Source organism: Podarcis bocagei, assembly GCF_964188305.1.
Source record: "Podarcis bocagei genome assembly, chromosome: 14".
NCBI lineage: Eukaryota > Metazoa > Chordata > Lepidosauria > Squamata > Lacertidae > Podarcis > Podarcis bocagei.
Window position 1 is genome coordinate 33,033,420 of NC_138139.1, and position 17,251 is coordinate 33,050,670.

The 17,251-nt window shown below is 37.9% G+C and overlaps 2 protein-coding genes across 13 annotated transcripts in view; both read right to left on the bottom strand.

Annotated features, from left to right (window-relative positions):
- LOC308573359 (hydroxyacylglutathione hydrolase, mitochondrial) overlaps window positions 1-1,071 on the bottom strand; it is a 32,469-nt gene extending 31,398 nt beyond the window's left edge. The window contains exon 1 of the mRNA XM_081170221.1: window positions 986-1,071. The gene's annotated coding sequence lies outside the window, so the exon portion shown is untranslated. The remainder of the gene's footprint in view (window positions 1-985) is intronic.
- Window positions 1-17,251, bottom strand: part of MEIOB (meiosis specific with OB-fold) — a 21,619-nt gene continuing 4,368 nt past the window's right edge. For 9 of the 12 annotated variants that reach the window (XM_081170183.1, XM_081170185.1, XM_081170194.1 and 6 more), the window contains 13 exons: window positions 16,797-16,880; window positions 12,656-12,713; window positions 11,499-11,630; window positions 10,947-11,019; window positions 9,431-9,626; window positions 6,634-6,734; window positions 4,672-4,724; window positions 4,472-4,567; window positions 2,807-2,908; window positions 1,959-2,112; window positions 1,382-1,571; window positions 986-1,072; window positions 1-477 (listed from right to left, as the gene is read on the bottom strand). In XM_081170183.1, coding sequence (XP_081026309.1) covers window positions 337-477; window positions 986-1,072; window positions 1,382-1,571; window positions 1,959-2,112; window positions 2,807-2,908; window positions 4,472-4,567; window positions 4,672-4,724; window positions 6,634-6,734; window positions 9,431-9,626; window positions 10,947-11,019; window positions 11,499-11,630; window positions 12,656-12,713; window positions 16,797-16,880 — 1,467 coding nt within the window. In that variant the 3' untranslated portion in view covers window positions 1-336. The remainder of the gene's footprint in view (window positions 478-985; window positions 1,073-1,381; window positions 1,572-1,958; window positions 2,113-2,806; window positions 2,909-4,471; window positions 4,568-4,671; window positions 4,725-6,633; window positions 6,735-9,430; window positions 9,627-10,946; window positions 11,020-11,498; window positions 11,631-12,655; window positions 12,714-16,796; window positions 16,881-17,251) is intronic. The other 3 variants (XM_081170187.1, XM_081170192.1, XM_081170186.1) reach the window with 1 other exon arrangement.

Below are 17,251 nucleotides of genomic sequence, written 5' to 3' on the forward strand. Positions count from 1 at the left end.
AAAATTCATAAGTATATTTTTCCTCAAATATGTTATACATGGAATGAAAACTTTGTTTTAAAGGGAATGTAGAAAGTTTACTTAGGTCTCTTAAGTCAGATTAAGGCTGCCTTTGCCAGCCTTATAAACCCACCATGTTTTGGACTAGATCTCTCATCAGCTTCAACTGATAGGAGCTGGACACCAATTTGGTGAAGGATGGACTAAGGTAAACTTCCTTAAATGATAGTACACAGTTTTAAAACATGAATGATAAAGCACACTTTCTAGCATCTTTGCAATAAGAATGCAACGCCCCCCCCCCAAAAAGATGTAAATTCACCATATTACAACAACTTAGACTCCTTCCAGCTGTTCTGAAGCTGGGCAAGGTAGGTCTTTTCCAGGCAGGTTTTGACTGGCCTCCACAGGATCTGCTAGTTTGCAAGAAAGCAAACTAACTCTCAGTCCGGTTCGTGAACTGGGCGAAATTATAACCTATAGAAGTAAATTAGATTTTTTTTTAAAAAAAATACTTCTCCAAAAAATACAGTTTGCAAGAAGATAATGCAACTTGATATAAAGTTAGAACTACATATTATGGTGTCCAGTGGCAGTTTGAAGGAGAAGGTGGGCAGGAGAGGGCTATTAGTCCTTCTGACCTTGTTTTCTCACAGAAAATCTTCGCGCGTGCACACACACACACACCAGCTACTTTTAACTTCAACCGCTTGGATGAGCAGTTACATGCAGAAATCTGTTATCTACCAGAAAATGTACAAGCTGACAATTCCCCCACCTGCCCCTCCAAAGTTGGTTGGTGTTGCCTCCTGCAGAACTTGCTGGATAAACTGATCTATATTATTGGCAATCATAGAAAACGCCTTTTTCAAATCTCAGTTCTTGATTCAGTAAAAGAAACTTTGATAATGGATTCCTCAGAATATGTTAATAGGGTGAGGGTTGTCATGGAGAATGGTTTGTATTTTCTTATTTCTATACTTACTTTAAAATAAATTTTGCTTCGTTCTAGAAGAAGGTGCCATTTTAGGGCTGTTTTTTGAGCCTCTGTCAGAGTCTGGAACTCCTGGACCTAATGGAGTGACCACAACTTAATTGGTATGCAGTGCACACAAGCATGAAGTGAAGCATGAGTCAAAAGGAAGATGAGTGTTTTCAGAAGTGCATACATACACAGTAGGTTCACAGCAAAACCAAGCAGGCCTTGAAGTGCCTTGAAAGATCAGTAAATTTATTGCAGCATAACTTTTTTGGGGCTAGAGTATATTTCATCAGATGCAGCACTGGTGCAATGCATTAAACCTCAGGCTCTTGATACGTGCTAAACACAACCTGAACCATAAACCTGAATAGAAGAGAACTATTTCTAATACATTCTTACCGTGCAGCCTAAAGCTTCTTCAGCCACTGTGTCTGAGAGATTGCAAGAATGGAGAGTGCCTGTGTGGTCTGTCAGATCAACTAGTACATCAAAGCTGGCAAAGAGTAGTGAGGCATCTGAGGAGGAGACAAAGCTGCTACAGAAGGAGCATGAGTTTGTTCCTTCATTGACCACATAGTGGCACTTGCTACTGCAGAAAAGAAAAGAGGGCAAGATTTTAAATGAATGAACGTGTGTTATTACGCATCTAACATACCTATTCATTATATCTGATGAAATTGTCACATTGTTTTTACTGTATATGCTTCTTGTTTAATTATGAGTGTACAATAATAGAATGTATAATATAGAATAGACATGCTATCTTGGCTCAAAGGCAAGAAAGAAGGATGGCTGAAGAGCAAAGAATCTTTGGACATGCGAGTTAGATAAGGTTACAGTACTTCAGAAAAGGCTTTGATGCTGAGTTAGGAGGAAAAAGTGGTATGAGGAATAGAGAGATGGAAGTTTTTCAAGCTGATTTGGAATGGGAGTGAGGAGCAGGATAAATGTCCAGGACACTTAATAAGGTGCTTACCATCTGTTTCGTATTATTTTAGTTGTCTCATTATCAATATTCAGCGTAGAAATGTAGGCAAAAATAATGCCATAGAAAGGTTCTGATTTTCCCTCATTTTGCAAAGCTTTCATCTTTAATTGCTCCACTGTATAAACATCAACTATTGCCTGTACTAAAGATAACAGGAAAAAGAAGTAAGATTGTCTTTTTAAAAAGGGACTTGATCTGAAGTTTAAAGACAGAAAAAAACTTCCCACTGACTAGTGGACTTTAGACTTCAATAAAATACAGTTTACCATAAGAAAAATACATTTAAAATCATAATATGCCATTGGACAGAAAAGACTCTGTTATTCATTTGTATTATAACCAGAACAGTTAAACTTTAATTTTTATGATTTCCCAGACTGAAGTCCACTCTTTATTCTCTGAGCCATGATAGCTGAACACTTCCCTGTTTATAGCATACTTCCTAGTTAATAGTTCTCAGAATGGCACGCAGAATCAAATGGATTGTACATGAGAACTTTTAACATACATTTGCCTCTGAAGTATGTGGCAATAACTTTGAATACATGCTGTCCTTAAAAAACAACAACAGTAAGCAAAAAAGTTAGCCTGTGTTCTGAGAACTGTTTGCATTTAGAAGGGTAAATCTAAGCAATATATAGCAGTCTAGATTCAGATACCTGAATCTAGAACCATGGAAGGCACCACATTGAGCTGCATGAAATGGAAGTCCATCAACCTCAGAAAAGCTCATACCAAGAACAAAGTTAGTTGGTCTCTAAGGTGCTACTGGACAATTTTTTAATTTTTAAAAATATATTTCTATCAGATTAAAGGACTACTTGGTAAACACTCACCATTTATGGAATCTCTGAAATGATCTCCCATTTCATCATCCAAATCTAACATTTCTGCACTTTCTCTTATAAAGTTGTGTAGATTGATTGCTTCTGGTGTATCTTGAAAAAATATTTTTTAAAGCAGTATTAATAAAGGTAAAGTTGCATAATGCCAAAATAGTTTGTGGGAGATTTTTTAGCTAAATAGTTAGCTCCATGTATTTGGTTGATGTCTGCTACAGAAAAGACATTGCTGTAATTCTTTACACACAAGGCATTCGGTCCATTGATGTCAACAGGATTTACGTCTGAATTAACACATATAGGATTGTGTTGATAGAAATGAAACCTATAAGACCACCTTATAGTAAAGCAGGTGGATGATCCATTAATGTATTTTCTTACACATGTATTCCACCTTTCTTCTGTCATGGACTCCAGGGTCAGACCCAGACCTGCTTAGCTTCAGCAAGGTGGTGGCCTCATGTGCCTTAAGATAATACATTGAGATACCATCTATCCCAGAATTGTCTAATCTTTCTGGAAGTAGCCCTCCATTGTTATAGGCAGAGGTCTTTCCCAGTCATAATATATTATATCCTTTTTAATAAGGACATGTGGGACTGAAATTTATTTATTTATTTATTTAGTAAGCAAGTTAAGTATACTGCCCTTCATTTGAGGATCACAGTGCAGTTTACAGTATAAAAACACAAATATACATAATAACAAAGGAGAAATACCCCATTCTAGTTTAAAAGGCCATAGATTGTTTAATTAGGCAAAGGCTGGGAAAAGCAAAATGTTTTTGCCTGGGACCTAAAGATATGTAATGAAGGCACGTATTTTCTATACAAATATTTATATATACATAGAGCATCATCAATGTGTATGGTGCCTTACAGAGGACAAGAGGACAGGGTACTGCTCAGAATACTTGCAATCTACAATTCATCACAGGGAGAGACAAACGGGAGAAGAAGGAAATGGAGGCAGGGGTAAACAGGAACAGAAAATGTTTCTATTAAGTACTTAGTTTACAGCACGGCATTGGGACTAGGAGTTCTATCAAAAGCTTTATAAAAGATGGGTTTTGAAGGAAAAGGGGGAAGTGGCATCTCATTTTTTTAGGAGGTAGTTCCAAGAGTGAGTGAGTGAATGAAGGAGCAAATCTCCAAATGGCTGAGTAGTGTGAGGATGATAATGACATAGAATGGACTAAATATGGGGAATAAAGGAAAATTAAAGAAAGCCAAGGCTTTGTGTCTGTTCAGCAGGATGGATTGTAGCATTGTCAATAGATAAGGATCATAGACTGAACACAGGTGAGGGTATAGGAGGAAATAGAAGTACGGATGGAACTTTTGAAATGTACAAAGAAAAAAGAAAGTACTAATATATATAGAGCTGGGCACTTAGTAAAACAGGTAGTACTGTATTAAACTATTGCCATAAAGAAACTCAATGTTGCAAATGGGCAGGGAATTATTCTGTAGGTTTTAAACAAGTAGAACTGTGTTTAAAGTCCTAAGCGATCATATTTTAATGTTCTAAGCTGCCCTGAATACCAACTTGAGAGAATAAATATATTAAATAAATAGATAGATAAATGTTCAGTAAAAGCATTAGGATAATATAAGGCATTCTATGACAATTTAACAAGGTTTTAGAATTGTGTCTTACCGGGATTAGTAGTAATGATGGATTTTGAGAGAACAGTTGCAACCATGCAATTTCTAAATTTGTCAAAATTTATTCTTACATCTGATGCAAATATTACTGGGAAGAAAAATATTATTTATTATTATTTTGTTATTACAGGCAAAGCTTTACACTAGTGATAACCTCAGCAAAAATACTATATATAAAAAACTGAGAAGTACCTGTTTCTCGTGGCATCCAGCTCTGTGCAAGCTGGATAGATTCATTGTCCCAGCTAGAAAAATAGTAGCATTCAATTAATACAAATGTTTATTTGTGTAAAATGTTAATATTTTCTATTTGTGTTGATAGAATATATTGACACTTGTATCAGGGCAACTTCCAAATATTAAAATGATACAACAATATTAAAAGTAACAAATGTCAAAGAATCATAGAATTGTAGAGTTGGAAAGTACCCCAAGGATCATCTAGTCCAACGCCCTGCAATGCTGGAATCTCAACTAAAACATACGTGGCAGATGACCATCCAACCTCTGCTTAAAACCCTCCTAGGAAAGAGATTCCACCCCCTCTTGTGGAAGTTTATTCCACCGTCAAACAGCTCTTTCAGAAAGTTCTTCCTGAATTTAATCAGGATCTTCTTTCTTGTAACTTGGAACCATTGGTTCAGGTCCTAGCTGCATTCTGTATTAGTTGTAGTTTCTGAGTCACCTTCAAAAGTAGCCCCACGTAGAGCACATTGCAGTAGCTCATCAGGCCCTGGAGATATGAATTCATTTAAAGTAGCTCAGTGTTTCCTTACCACCACCTTTCCCCCATCTTAGGTTGCAGTCCCCTACTTGCATTGTTCATTCTGTAATCACCAGGTTGGACACTGCTTTTCCTTTGGTTTAAGGCAGAATAGGTGCTGAGCAAATTGCTAAACAGATATATCTTACTCTGCCTCTGAAAACAAGCAGTCACAAGCGCTCAGGAAGAGAACTGCAGAGCAAGTGTGGAGGTCCTATTTGTAAGAGGTTGACACCTGGAGCAGGGAATCCCTTGTTTATGAGGCATATGCTGAACCCAGACTGTATAAGCATAAGAGCACAGGTCAAAACTATACAAAAAGCATCATGGCTGTGACCAAGTGGCTGAGTGACTAAGGGAAAGTGAGCAAAATTATAATACTTGTGGATTCAGATGTCAGTCTTGCATGCAGCAGGATGTCTCATGCATAGCAGCAGTTGCTCTGCACCTAACCAATTTACATTCTTAACTTACATTTCAGTTCTTGAAATGTTAACCTATATTTATGTGTTGAGTGTGTGCAACCAGAATAAAGCTTGTTTCAAAATTCAAATTCAAATCCCCACACATGCAGAAGCTTTCCATTCTCGTCTATGAAAATGTATGTTGCCAGAATGTTCACTAGCTGATAAAGATGAGAGCACCTTCTATGTTCATTGAGCTTTATCTGCATATTGGAACAGGAGGAGCACTTGCACATCACAACTACTAAATTGTGCCTTGTGGCTTCAGAACATGGAAATGCCACTTGGCCCAGACACAAGAAGGACTGAAAAATTAAAAGCTCTTTTTCTATCCAGATTCTTCCCTCTCTGTCTAGGTAATCTGGTTTTTCTAAAAGAGCAGCGGTGTTTATTTAGTTTTCTCTTGAAAGAGACATCTTAACCAGGGCTCCTCTTACATTCTTAATACAGTATTTGCTACATGTTCTCTAAGAAATTTTTTGAAGCATTTTTAATGTATAAAAGTTTTGATGATAAGCATTTACGCAAAGGTTAATCTATAGTTGCTACTTGACAATATGTTGCTTTGAACAGGAATGATCATCAATGGTCTGACTGACTAAATGGCTTCTTTTATTTCCTCATCTCCACATGACCTTTTGTAATTGATTTGCAGCTTTGTTTCACTCTGCCTCTCCTTAGGGGAGAAATTGTCAATAACTCATAGAAATGGGTAATATATTCAAGACCATTCTATTGGACAGCCTTGTATGTTATAGAAGTTAATGGATATTGCTGCCATTAAATGAATGCGGCTGTATCATGAGAGACACTGCACAATTAATAAGAAGCTTCAATTAATGATAGCAATATGTACTTACGTTAAGTGTAGCCTCTTATTTTTGTATTAATGGGTATAGTTGCATTGTGATTTAGAATACACCTTACCATATCATTGCAAAGGAAGACTCGGTTTCATCATACAGCCTTACTTCACATCTGTGACCCTTTCGTCTGTCCGAAGTGGTGAAATACTTTGGTTCTCCAATCTTTGTAAAGTGAACAACAAATGATTTGCAATCTTCATCTTGTGCACACACCAACCTTGTCAAAAGTAATAGTGTATCCCCATTTTAATGTGTCTGCTATCTACACCAGTGAAGTCTGGTTTATTAGACTGCCTTACTCTGCTCTTAGCCAGCTGCCACCTGACTCCCTTTGTGGTGTTATAGATTGGGGGGACCCCCCAAACCCTAGAAATTAATACATGGTAGAATTTTGGGTTTTGGAGTATTGAAGGGAAGAACTGGAGGCCAGTGGAAAAGTACAGGCTAAGCTTTCTTCCAAGCCAGTGCCTCACCTGGGATAGAGACATTAACATGACAAAAGTGTTGGTGGTCCATTCTAAGAGGAATCTTTGGCCTGAGTAGACAGATTGGCAGGGTAGCTAGGTGTGGGGTGACAGGAAAATAGTGTTTTAGCAAGGTGTGCTGGGAAGAGGAAGGGAGAAAAAAGACTGAGATGCATTTTGGGCAGGTTGGCTAGGAGAAATACTTTTGCCTCCAGTGCTATACTGCTATGGGGAACAACCCCCTCTTGAAATGACCTTGCTGTAAAATCTGGACTCCCTTCATGCAGACTGAATGTGTAAATATGTTGATAAACCATATTTCTTAAAGGTACAACAGTATCCACCATGTCTTCAATTCTCCAAAAGAGCCCAGGGTGAATGCCTCAAACCCCCTGTAATCATGGTACCACTCGACAGAGAGGTGGTGCCCAGCTTTTGTAATTGCACTTACAACAGGTCCGGGGGGGACATTGGCTGCCAGCTTCTTCCCCCTTAGTATCATTATTGCTCTTGTAGGGAGGAAGGTGGGGACAAAACTATAATGCGTTGGGTTTGCCTGCCACTGGCCCTGGTTTTGCCTACTCTTAGCCTCCCTGGCTTCTGCCCCAGCAGTCACAATGGGTAGCTTCCACCACTGGTCTGCACTACATACACTTCAGCAGGGCTGGCTGCAATTAAAATGTCTCAGTGTGCATGTGCACCTCATTCTTCACAGAAAAATGAATCCAATGAAGGAATTGCAAAATTGTAGGGCATTGCTGAAGGAGAGTAAGCAGCTCTGCTCCAGTTTATTGCATTTTTACATTCAAAAGACTACATGAGTACTCTTGCAATAGAGTAGAAAAGCATTTACCATAGCAACTTTCTAAGGGCAGAACTGCACACTGTAAGGAGACATATAGATTACCAAACCCCATGTTTTCCTCTGAGGCACTTATAGGGGAGATAACAGCGGGTAAGAGTGGGTACTTAAGAGTGGGTACTCCCTTTGCTTGCTGATTCTTCCCTATAAATGTTATTCATTCCTTATTGCCTGCCCTCTTCCAACTGGGTCTCCAAAATAAAAAGTAAGTCCAACTGAATTATTGAAAATCAGCTGGAAAAAAATGATATTTGCAGGAGATAATCACTAACTGGTGGCGAACGTAAGGCTGGAGACTTGCAGATACCCCCCCCACTCTGGTAAACATATGAAGCTGCCTTATACTAACTCAGGTGAGACCTGTGGACCATATAGTCCAGTACTGTGTACTCTGAGTAGCAATTACTGTTCAAGTTCTTGGGCAGAGAGAGGTATTTCTCATCACTTGTAGACTCAGCTTTTTTTTTTAATTGAAGATGCCAGAAACTTGTATAGACAAGTGTGATTTGTGATATCAAGTAAGTAGCGCAGTTTGATAGATTTGGATGGCATTTGCACACAGCAATCACCATGGCATTTAGCATGGTGTTGTATAGGTCCTGCTAATTGCAATGGGGTCTGTGCAAGAGAACTTCTTAATGGATTGTGCCCTCGTTGAATGGAGTATGTAAGAAAGAAAACTTAAAGTGTTTCATGTTCTTAATGCTATATGACAGCAATGTTTAACCGCCACTGTTAGAGGCAGCATATTCCTATTCAGTGGCAAAAGTGCTGTTGTGCCGATGTCATGCTTGTGGGCGTCCCTTAAGTCAGAGGTCAGCAAACTCTTTCAGCAGGGGGCTGGTCCATTGTCCCTCAGACCTTGTGGTGTGCCGGACTATATTTTGGAAAGAAAAAAAAGGAACGAATTCCTATGGCCCACAAATAACACAGAGATGCATTTTAAATAAAAGGACACATTCTACTCATGTAAAAACACGCTGATTCCAGGACTGTCTGCGGGCTGGATTTAGAAGGCAATTGGGCTAGATAAGGCCCCCAAGTCTTAGTTTGCCTACCCATGCGTTAAGAATTTGGTTGGCTACTATGAGCACAGGATGCTGGGCTAGATTGGCCTGTGCGCTGATTCAGCAGGGCTCTTCCTACGTTCTTAAGAGGACAAAGATGAAGGGTCAGTGAGACATGTGCTAAATCAATAAACCAATTTAGCATTCATGCTTAATCTTATAGTTAAAAACTAATCTGTGTGTGAATGTCAAAAGATTTTAAATAAACTTCCTTATATTGTGCTGTTTCAGAGTGCCAGCCTAGGTACATGAAGGCTTTGTGAAATGTGCTGTTTATGAAATTTTTCATTAATATTACTTGCAAACCTTCCTTGGCATTAAATCAAGCCAACTGGCTGCTGACCAAGACAAAAGGAGACAACTCCAATCAGAGATGGTCCAATAAATCCTTAACTATACATAAATTAATTTGACCACCGGGCTACAGTAGAAGCGCTACAATAAGTTACAGTTTTTCTGACTTACCGACTTGACAGCTGCAAGAATATTAATGATTCTTCCTTCCAGGCTCTGTCCATTGGCTGCAATGTCCGCCAGAGAGTAAAAATCTTGAGGGTTCTTCACAGGTAGATTCAACAGGGACAGTAGTTTGGTGTCAACTTCATAGTGGGGACAGATTTTAACCACGGAATGATTTTCACTGAGGAGCAGTTTGTAGCAGCTGACATGCACAACACAAACAATACTTTACTCATCACTACTAAAGGCTTTTTTCTATATGATGAACTCTGAATTGTTATGGGTTATTGTAATACTGATGTTATACTGATGTTGTGAAAAGCACTTTACAATTGATACCAGAGAATAGTGGCTTCTTTGTACAAACAGAAGTCAAGTCATTGGCAGGCAGAGTTGACACTGACACCGTTTCATGGGGTGGGGGGGAGAAATGGATGATTAAGCTACTCTAAGCTCTGGAAGCAGATAGTTCTGCATATTTTAGTGTTGCAATAAGAAATACTTTTGACATTGCAATACAGCTATCTGTTGTGAGTAACTGAAGGTACTTTAAGAGCCGTTAACACCTAAGGTTGCTCAAAACAAGACTTGAAAAAAGCTGTAATTCAGCAAATACAGGGCCAGTGTGATGTAATTGATAGAGTCCCCATACAAATAGCCATCAGCCAATCTTAGGCCACTCACTATCTCTCCGTCTTACAGAGTTGGTGCGAGTACAACTGCTGCAAAACCACTGCAAAACTTTGGCACCAGTTCGAAGTGATTCAGACAATTTTGGATTTTGGGGTATTAACTATGAACCACAGTTTGATGTATCAGTTACTCAGTTTCTGAGGCTCTGCAAAATGCAGGGGTTTTGCAGTTTTCTACGCAATATACTTACATTGAATGGAGCCAAATAATACCTAATATACGTCAACTGAGGGCTCTTCCAGACTTCCTTTTGTGCTGCATCCATGCTTTAAAGCTCTGTGCCTGTTTTTTTTGCCCTGCACTTTCCCTGTGAAACCCTGCTCTTTACTGCTGAATCAGAGCAAATGGCGATCTATGGAGACACAAACTGACATTTGTTTTGATTAAGCATTAAAGAGCAGGTTTTCTCAGGGAAAGTGCCAGGGCAAAAAAAAAGGGGGGCCCCCTCAAATACAGCACTTTAAATTGTGGACCTGTTCCTAGAAAGCACAGGGCAAAAGGTAAGTGTGGATGAGCCCTGAGTTTAAGATTCATTTCTATGCTGCAGTACAGGGTATTATGATAGTTTCAGAGTTAAGAGATGTTAGAATTGCCATATTTCAAAAAGTGAAAATCCGGACACAATGTCTAATCAATAACTGTTTGGTGTTGCTTGGCTGTCAGGTCATTTTGTAGCATTAGTGGAGGACACTAACTAATCCCTTGCCAGACAGCTATATAAATTTTTCAAGAGTAACATCTGTATCATCTGGTATCAAGAATCTGAATATGCCACTTGTATACATGTTTTAGTCTTATTTAGGGTATAAGATTCTGACTTTACAGTTACCTAGGAGTTGTAGCGTTGAATTTTTCTTCCTTTTCAGCCTCTTTTGTCTGAACTAAAGGATTTTCAATTATGACTATAAAAGGGAAAACAGTGGAAAGCCACATAAGTATGGATTTAAATGACTGCTTACAAGTTCATTCAGCAAGACACTGGCAATCTAGTTCTAATAGTTTTCAGTCAGCTTTACTCCTGGGTACCTGCATACAATTTCAGCCTTAACTGCTTAAATCTGGCTGGATTATTATTATTATTAAATTTATGGACCATTTTTAGAAGACTGAAACAGTAAAAACTTAGCATCTGAGAGGGAATCTGGGAGATTACTTTTTCAGTCCATGTCTCTTGATGACAGCTTTATTAGATTGAATCTTGTTGGTTCTTTTTAGTTTACTTTCCCCCCTCTCACTCACTCTAACTAAAAAATTTGGTTCCAATTAAATAGTCCACAACTCTTTGAAGGATAACACACTAGGACCACAACACATTATACTGATTTAAAGAGGAGGGAAACATACTGAAATTGAAATATGTTCGGAATAAACTCCAGCTCACCACAGTCACCAACTCTAAAGCTTTCTGAAAGTGATTTAATATAGTCCTCTCTTCCCCAAGAATGTACATTTATGAAATAAGATGGCGAATCGCGGACAGTGAAGCTAAAAGTGTACCTTTCTGATCCAATATCTGCAGTGACAAGAAACAGAGACAGTTTTAGAATCCAGTTAAAAGTTTTAATTCCATGTAAGACACATGAAAATATTATGTGTACTTATTGTTACATTCTGCCCAGTGTTATGTCATGGCAGAAAACAGCCCACCTCAATCAAATTGACTTCAGAACTATCATCTGTCTCAGACACCTATTGGTTGTGGAGGCTGTCATCACCATAGTATCAGCCGCCATTTTCCCTTATGATGTGCATATGGCATATGATAAAGAAATATGGAGGTCATTGCTGGGGTGCCAGCAGCAGCAGCAGCATGAGCAAAGTAATGTTGATAAGAGAGGGAGAGGAGTGGCTGTAAAAGCTTGACAAGCTGGATTTGGACAAAGGATCACTTAATGAGAAACAGGTATAAAGCAGGTGAGGGGAACTTTTGGCCATACAGCTGTTGCTGAACTACAACTCTCATCTACCCCAGCAAATGGTCAGTGGCTGGGAATGAGTTGTAGTTCAGCAACATCTGTAGGGCCAAAAGTTCCCGACAGCTAGTACAAAGCAAAGGAGAACAATCTCATTAACTACCACTAGAGGTCACTCCTTTTTTAATTAAAATATTATATTTTCATGAATGGGAGAAAAATGGTGCCATGGCTGGTTCAATTGCAGTTTAGCCAGAGACCAGCAGTGCAAGTGCCTCATTGTTTTGAAAAAATTTTTGCATGGAATGAAATATTCCACTATCATCAGATATCGTCAGATGCTTACAAAATAGTGGGAAATTCAGTGCTATGTTAACTAACCCTAGCAGATGCAGGTGCCCTTAAAAATGTTAAGCCAGGTTTCAGCAAGGGATAAAGTTGATGAGATGCTTGTTTCAATTAACATGTTGTTAATCTCTCTTAGAGCTTTGTTTCACTTTAATTTCAATATAGTTTTTGCATAAAATATCCCCACCAGTTGATGCACATGCTTTTTGGTTAGAAAAACCATTGATTGAAGATAGAGCCAGAAAAAAAGAGAATTTGTGGCTTAAAAGAACTTTACTTTTTCTGTCTGGAAAGCCTTTGGCATCTGTTTTCCCAATCACCATACCAATTATGCTCTGGGGGAAAAAAGAGATTACAGAATATATACATCAAATACAGATGTACAGGATGTATTTGATTTCACAGACTCTCTTGTCCTTCAGTAATAAAAAGCATATTTAACTGTTTTTATTTTAATGCACTTATTCTACAGAAGCATCAATAAATTAACAACCTAAGTGGTTTTCTCAATATATAAAAGATGAAGACTGGGAAATAATATAAAGACCCCACATCTGTCTGTCTCTGTAAGGAAAATGTTTACCTGAAAACATACACTTTTTTGTCACTTGCACTGGCAGTGAGCAGCTTATGCACACTGCGTTATAGGCTAAGGGCATGTCAAAGTCAAACCAATTAGGGTACAAGTTCCTGAGTCATTTAAATCATAGAATTATAGAGTTGGAAGGGGCCCCGAGGGTCATCTAGTACAACCCCCTGCAATGCAGGAATCTCAACTAAAGTATCCATGACAGATGGAGGCGATGTGATTTCCCATGTCTGCACAGTGGCATAAAAGGAGCATTTCTATTTTTCTTCACTATTAAAGAAACTCCTATTTTTTTACTATACCATCATGAACTCTCAGCAGGGTAGCTAGCTGCATGTTACATACAGTCATTTTTGCTAAGCTAAACAACAGACATTTTTGCTAAGCTAAATGAACTCCCCAAAATGGCAGTTGTGAACAGTGACACAGAAGAAAGGTAGGGGTTCCATAAACTTGCCCTTTCTACCACTTCTCCACATGAACTTTCCCTTTCTCAGAAACTGCTATGCTTTTTAAAAACGCAGGTGCATGGGGAAGCAGTAAATGAATTTGGGTATGTTGTGCATTAAGGCCTTAAAATATGCATTTATTTAGACTTTTAGAGGAAATACCTATGCTTAAAGGCAACAATTACCACTAAACAAAGATGCTTTTGCAGATTTGTATCAGTAGTGTTGAAACAATAACACTGTAATGTTTAGTGAACTGGCTGGCTTAGTTTAAAAAACCCCCAAAGATAAGAAGTCATATCCTAAAAGGACTCCAAACATTAGGTCTCTTAGCTTTACTCCCCCCCAAACCAGCACGCATTACATTCTTGAATTGGGTTTCAGGAAAACAGAATGAACAAAACACCTGTTGAAAAATAGGCTTGCAGATTTCTATGTGCCTTTCAGTCACTAGATGGGGCAAGAAAACTATTCCAGCATTTATCTGGATAAGTTCACTCAGGGTATGTTTGCAATGAAATATAATTCCCTCAGGTCTTTGAAAGCTTTCTTAAAGTGCATTCTATTAATTCGCATTCAAAATGTTTCATTTCCTAACTCACAGTAATTTAATTAAATGGCAGAATATCTTGTGTATAATTCCGCTGATAATAGAGAGCTGGTTCTTGGAATCCCAAATATGTTCTAAGACTTTGCTTACAATAGTATTTATTTCAAAGTCTTCTTAAAATTTATATTTACAACATTATTTGACTTTTTTAACAAAGTGAAATTCCATAATTCCAAATTAAAAGCTTGAGAAATATTCCTAAACCTCTTTTAGATATCCTTAATTCTGAGATATTTTAGTTATACCATTTAACCAATCAAAAGGAGAAAATAAACTTCTGTGTCCATTTGCCAGGATTTTCTGCTGACACTTTCCAAACTCGTTATTTTTACTTTATATCTTCATCTTACTTCATTTTGACTTTTGGCATTCACATAACTTAAAACAGTGACATAGTGCTTCAGTTATATATAATATTATTTGAAATAATGTTGTAGAATTGATTTTATCGGAGCTAGTTCTTTTATAAATAATAATAATAATGATAATAATTTTATTATTTATACCCCACCCGTCTGGCTGGGTTTCTCTAGCAGAATATAAAAACATAATAAAGCGTCAAACGTTAAAAACTTCCTGATTCACATGTATAAAGTCACACACTATAAAGTCTACTACTAGTTTCCTTCAATATGAATTACTTTATGTCTGACATTAAATAAACCATATTTCTTTTCCAGATTGAAAGCATTATTTGTTTATCAAGTAAAACTACAATTAAATTCTTGCTTGGTCCATACATTGATACTCTCAATGCTGTACACTAAATAAAATCTTGTGGCCAAATACATCCACCCCACAAGAGAATCTTTCATGTGCTTTCAATTCAGTGCCAAATAAACATCCCTTGAAGAAATCTATGGCCTTGTAATACATTCTTTAACTTTTGATAGGAGGAAATTACTACTCTTATTTTATGTTAAAATCAGCAAAGAGTTCACGATACGGTAGTATGTGTGCCGTTTGTGTTAGGATGAACAGTAAAGTCCTGGGAGATACAAATATATTTCTTTTCCCCCTGTCAGGACTTTAAGTAAGCCATCTGAGTTTCAGGCCCAAAACTCTCTGTTGTTGGTCCCTAAAATACTTAATAATCCTTAGGCTGCAATCCTACGCACATTTCCTTGAGAGAGTAATCCACATTGAATGTAATGAGACTAACATGACAATCCTAAATATGTCAACTCAGAAGTAAGCCTCATTTAGTTTAGTGAGGCTTACTTCTCCCAGATTAGCATGTTTATGACTGCAGACTAAATGTCTTATTCTGAGGTTTAAGACTCGCACAAGTACAGCCATCTGCAAAATAATACTACTTTTTATTCTATCAAAAATAAATGAGAGAAGAGTATAAATATAAAACAATAAAGCTATATATACATTTTCAATGTGTTGTACGTAGTTGCCACCCATATTATGTATGCAACATTTTTTTTAGTTTTTCTAAGTCCTGGTTCTTACCATTTGTGTTTCAACAGCCCAATGCAAACATTGAAGTATGGGATCCAGTGCCATTGTCTCAGCATCATTACTGTACCAGGTGAAGATAGCACCTTATCCCAGGAATGGGAAACATGTGGCACTCCAAATATTGTTATACTATGGCTCCTAACATCACTGTCCATTAGCTGCACTGTCTGGGGCTGATGGGAACTGGAGTCCAACAACTTCTGAAGGGCTACAGGTTCCCCATTCCTGCCTTATCCCTTTGATCTGGTCCTGTGAGTTGATTCTGCCATGTGAATTGGGCAGCTAGAGATGTTGGTACAAATGTACCAGTGCTCAGCAACTTCTGATGTGCCTTGCCAAGGGGCTTTGCAGGAGGGTGTGGACTTGAATTGATGTGGAACGCAAGGCCCTTGGCAACTCTTGTAATGTAACAGCTATCAGCATGTGAGCACACATACGCACAGAACAAGAGATACTACAGCTTACTAATCACAAATAGGAGAAAGCAGCATAGCTTTAGCTGCTTTAATGGTTGCAGTATAGAACCAGGCTGAAGATCTTTGGATGTAACGGGCAGTTTGGCTATTCAACCTTCATTTTTAATATGGAATCCAGATTATGAGCAGGTTCACCTGTCAATGATCATAATGAGTTCTAGGAAGTTATAATGCAGAAGTTATAGGGACAAAATGCCTTGGGGCTCAACTCTGAGCAGATCTGATTGAAAGGTGCAATGTGTGCTTATTAAGTACAGAGTACACGGAGATATGCACATACACCAGTATCCTTACAAATCCTTGCTCTCTCTGGAACACTGACATGCATTTAATAGTTAAGAAACAACAGACAGAGATGGAAATTTTTGCCTCAATTATCATTTTTTTCAAATGCTCAAGGGAAGTCAAGGGAAGCTGTGCATGAATGGGACTACCCATGTGAGTAACTCTCACAGCTTCCAATCTGGTGTCCATAGTCCAAAAGAATACATTTCCAATGTATTGTGATACTATAATGCAGACTCTATAGAAATTATCAACACAACATCTATTTAAAGAAAATACAAAGAAGTCTCTGATACTTCAGTCAATGAACTGTCCAGTCAACATCAATAGTTGTGGCATCCACACTCTGTGGTCAACAGAAGTATCAGTTTTCACTTTCTGAGGGTACACAAAGAGAAGCTAACATACTTTGTGCCTAATAATTATGCCAATGCTGTGAGTATATAAAGACAAACCAATTACATAATTTTGCAGTAATATAATATAGTGATATACAGTTTCACTGGAGAACAAAAAAGACTTATGTCACCAAGACCTACAGGACGAGCAAGATTTGGATGCACATCTGAAATGGCTACAAAATTTTGTGTTGGAACCGAGTAGGCCATTCTTTTTATCTGAAACTACAGAAAAGTATGTTAGAGCTTTTAAAGAGAGCAAAATCAAAACAAATCACTTAGAGCATTCTGCAGAGAAGCCATTTTCTTTAAAAAGCTAATTTGATATACAGCACCTGCTTTCTGGGTGACTTCTGTAATAGCCAAACATAGATAACAAAACTGTTTCAACTTGTCAAAAAACACTTATGTTCTTTTATTGGATCCGATGATTTAAAAAATTACATTTTTAAATTTAATTTCACTTTTTAAAATGTAACACTTTCAGATCATGTTGGCACTTTTGCAAGCTTGAAATTGGCTCATGATAGACATGATATGTGTGTGGCAGTTTCTGAACAGATTTCAAAAATAGTAAATACAGAACAGTAATAACC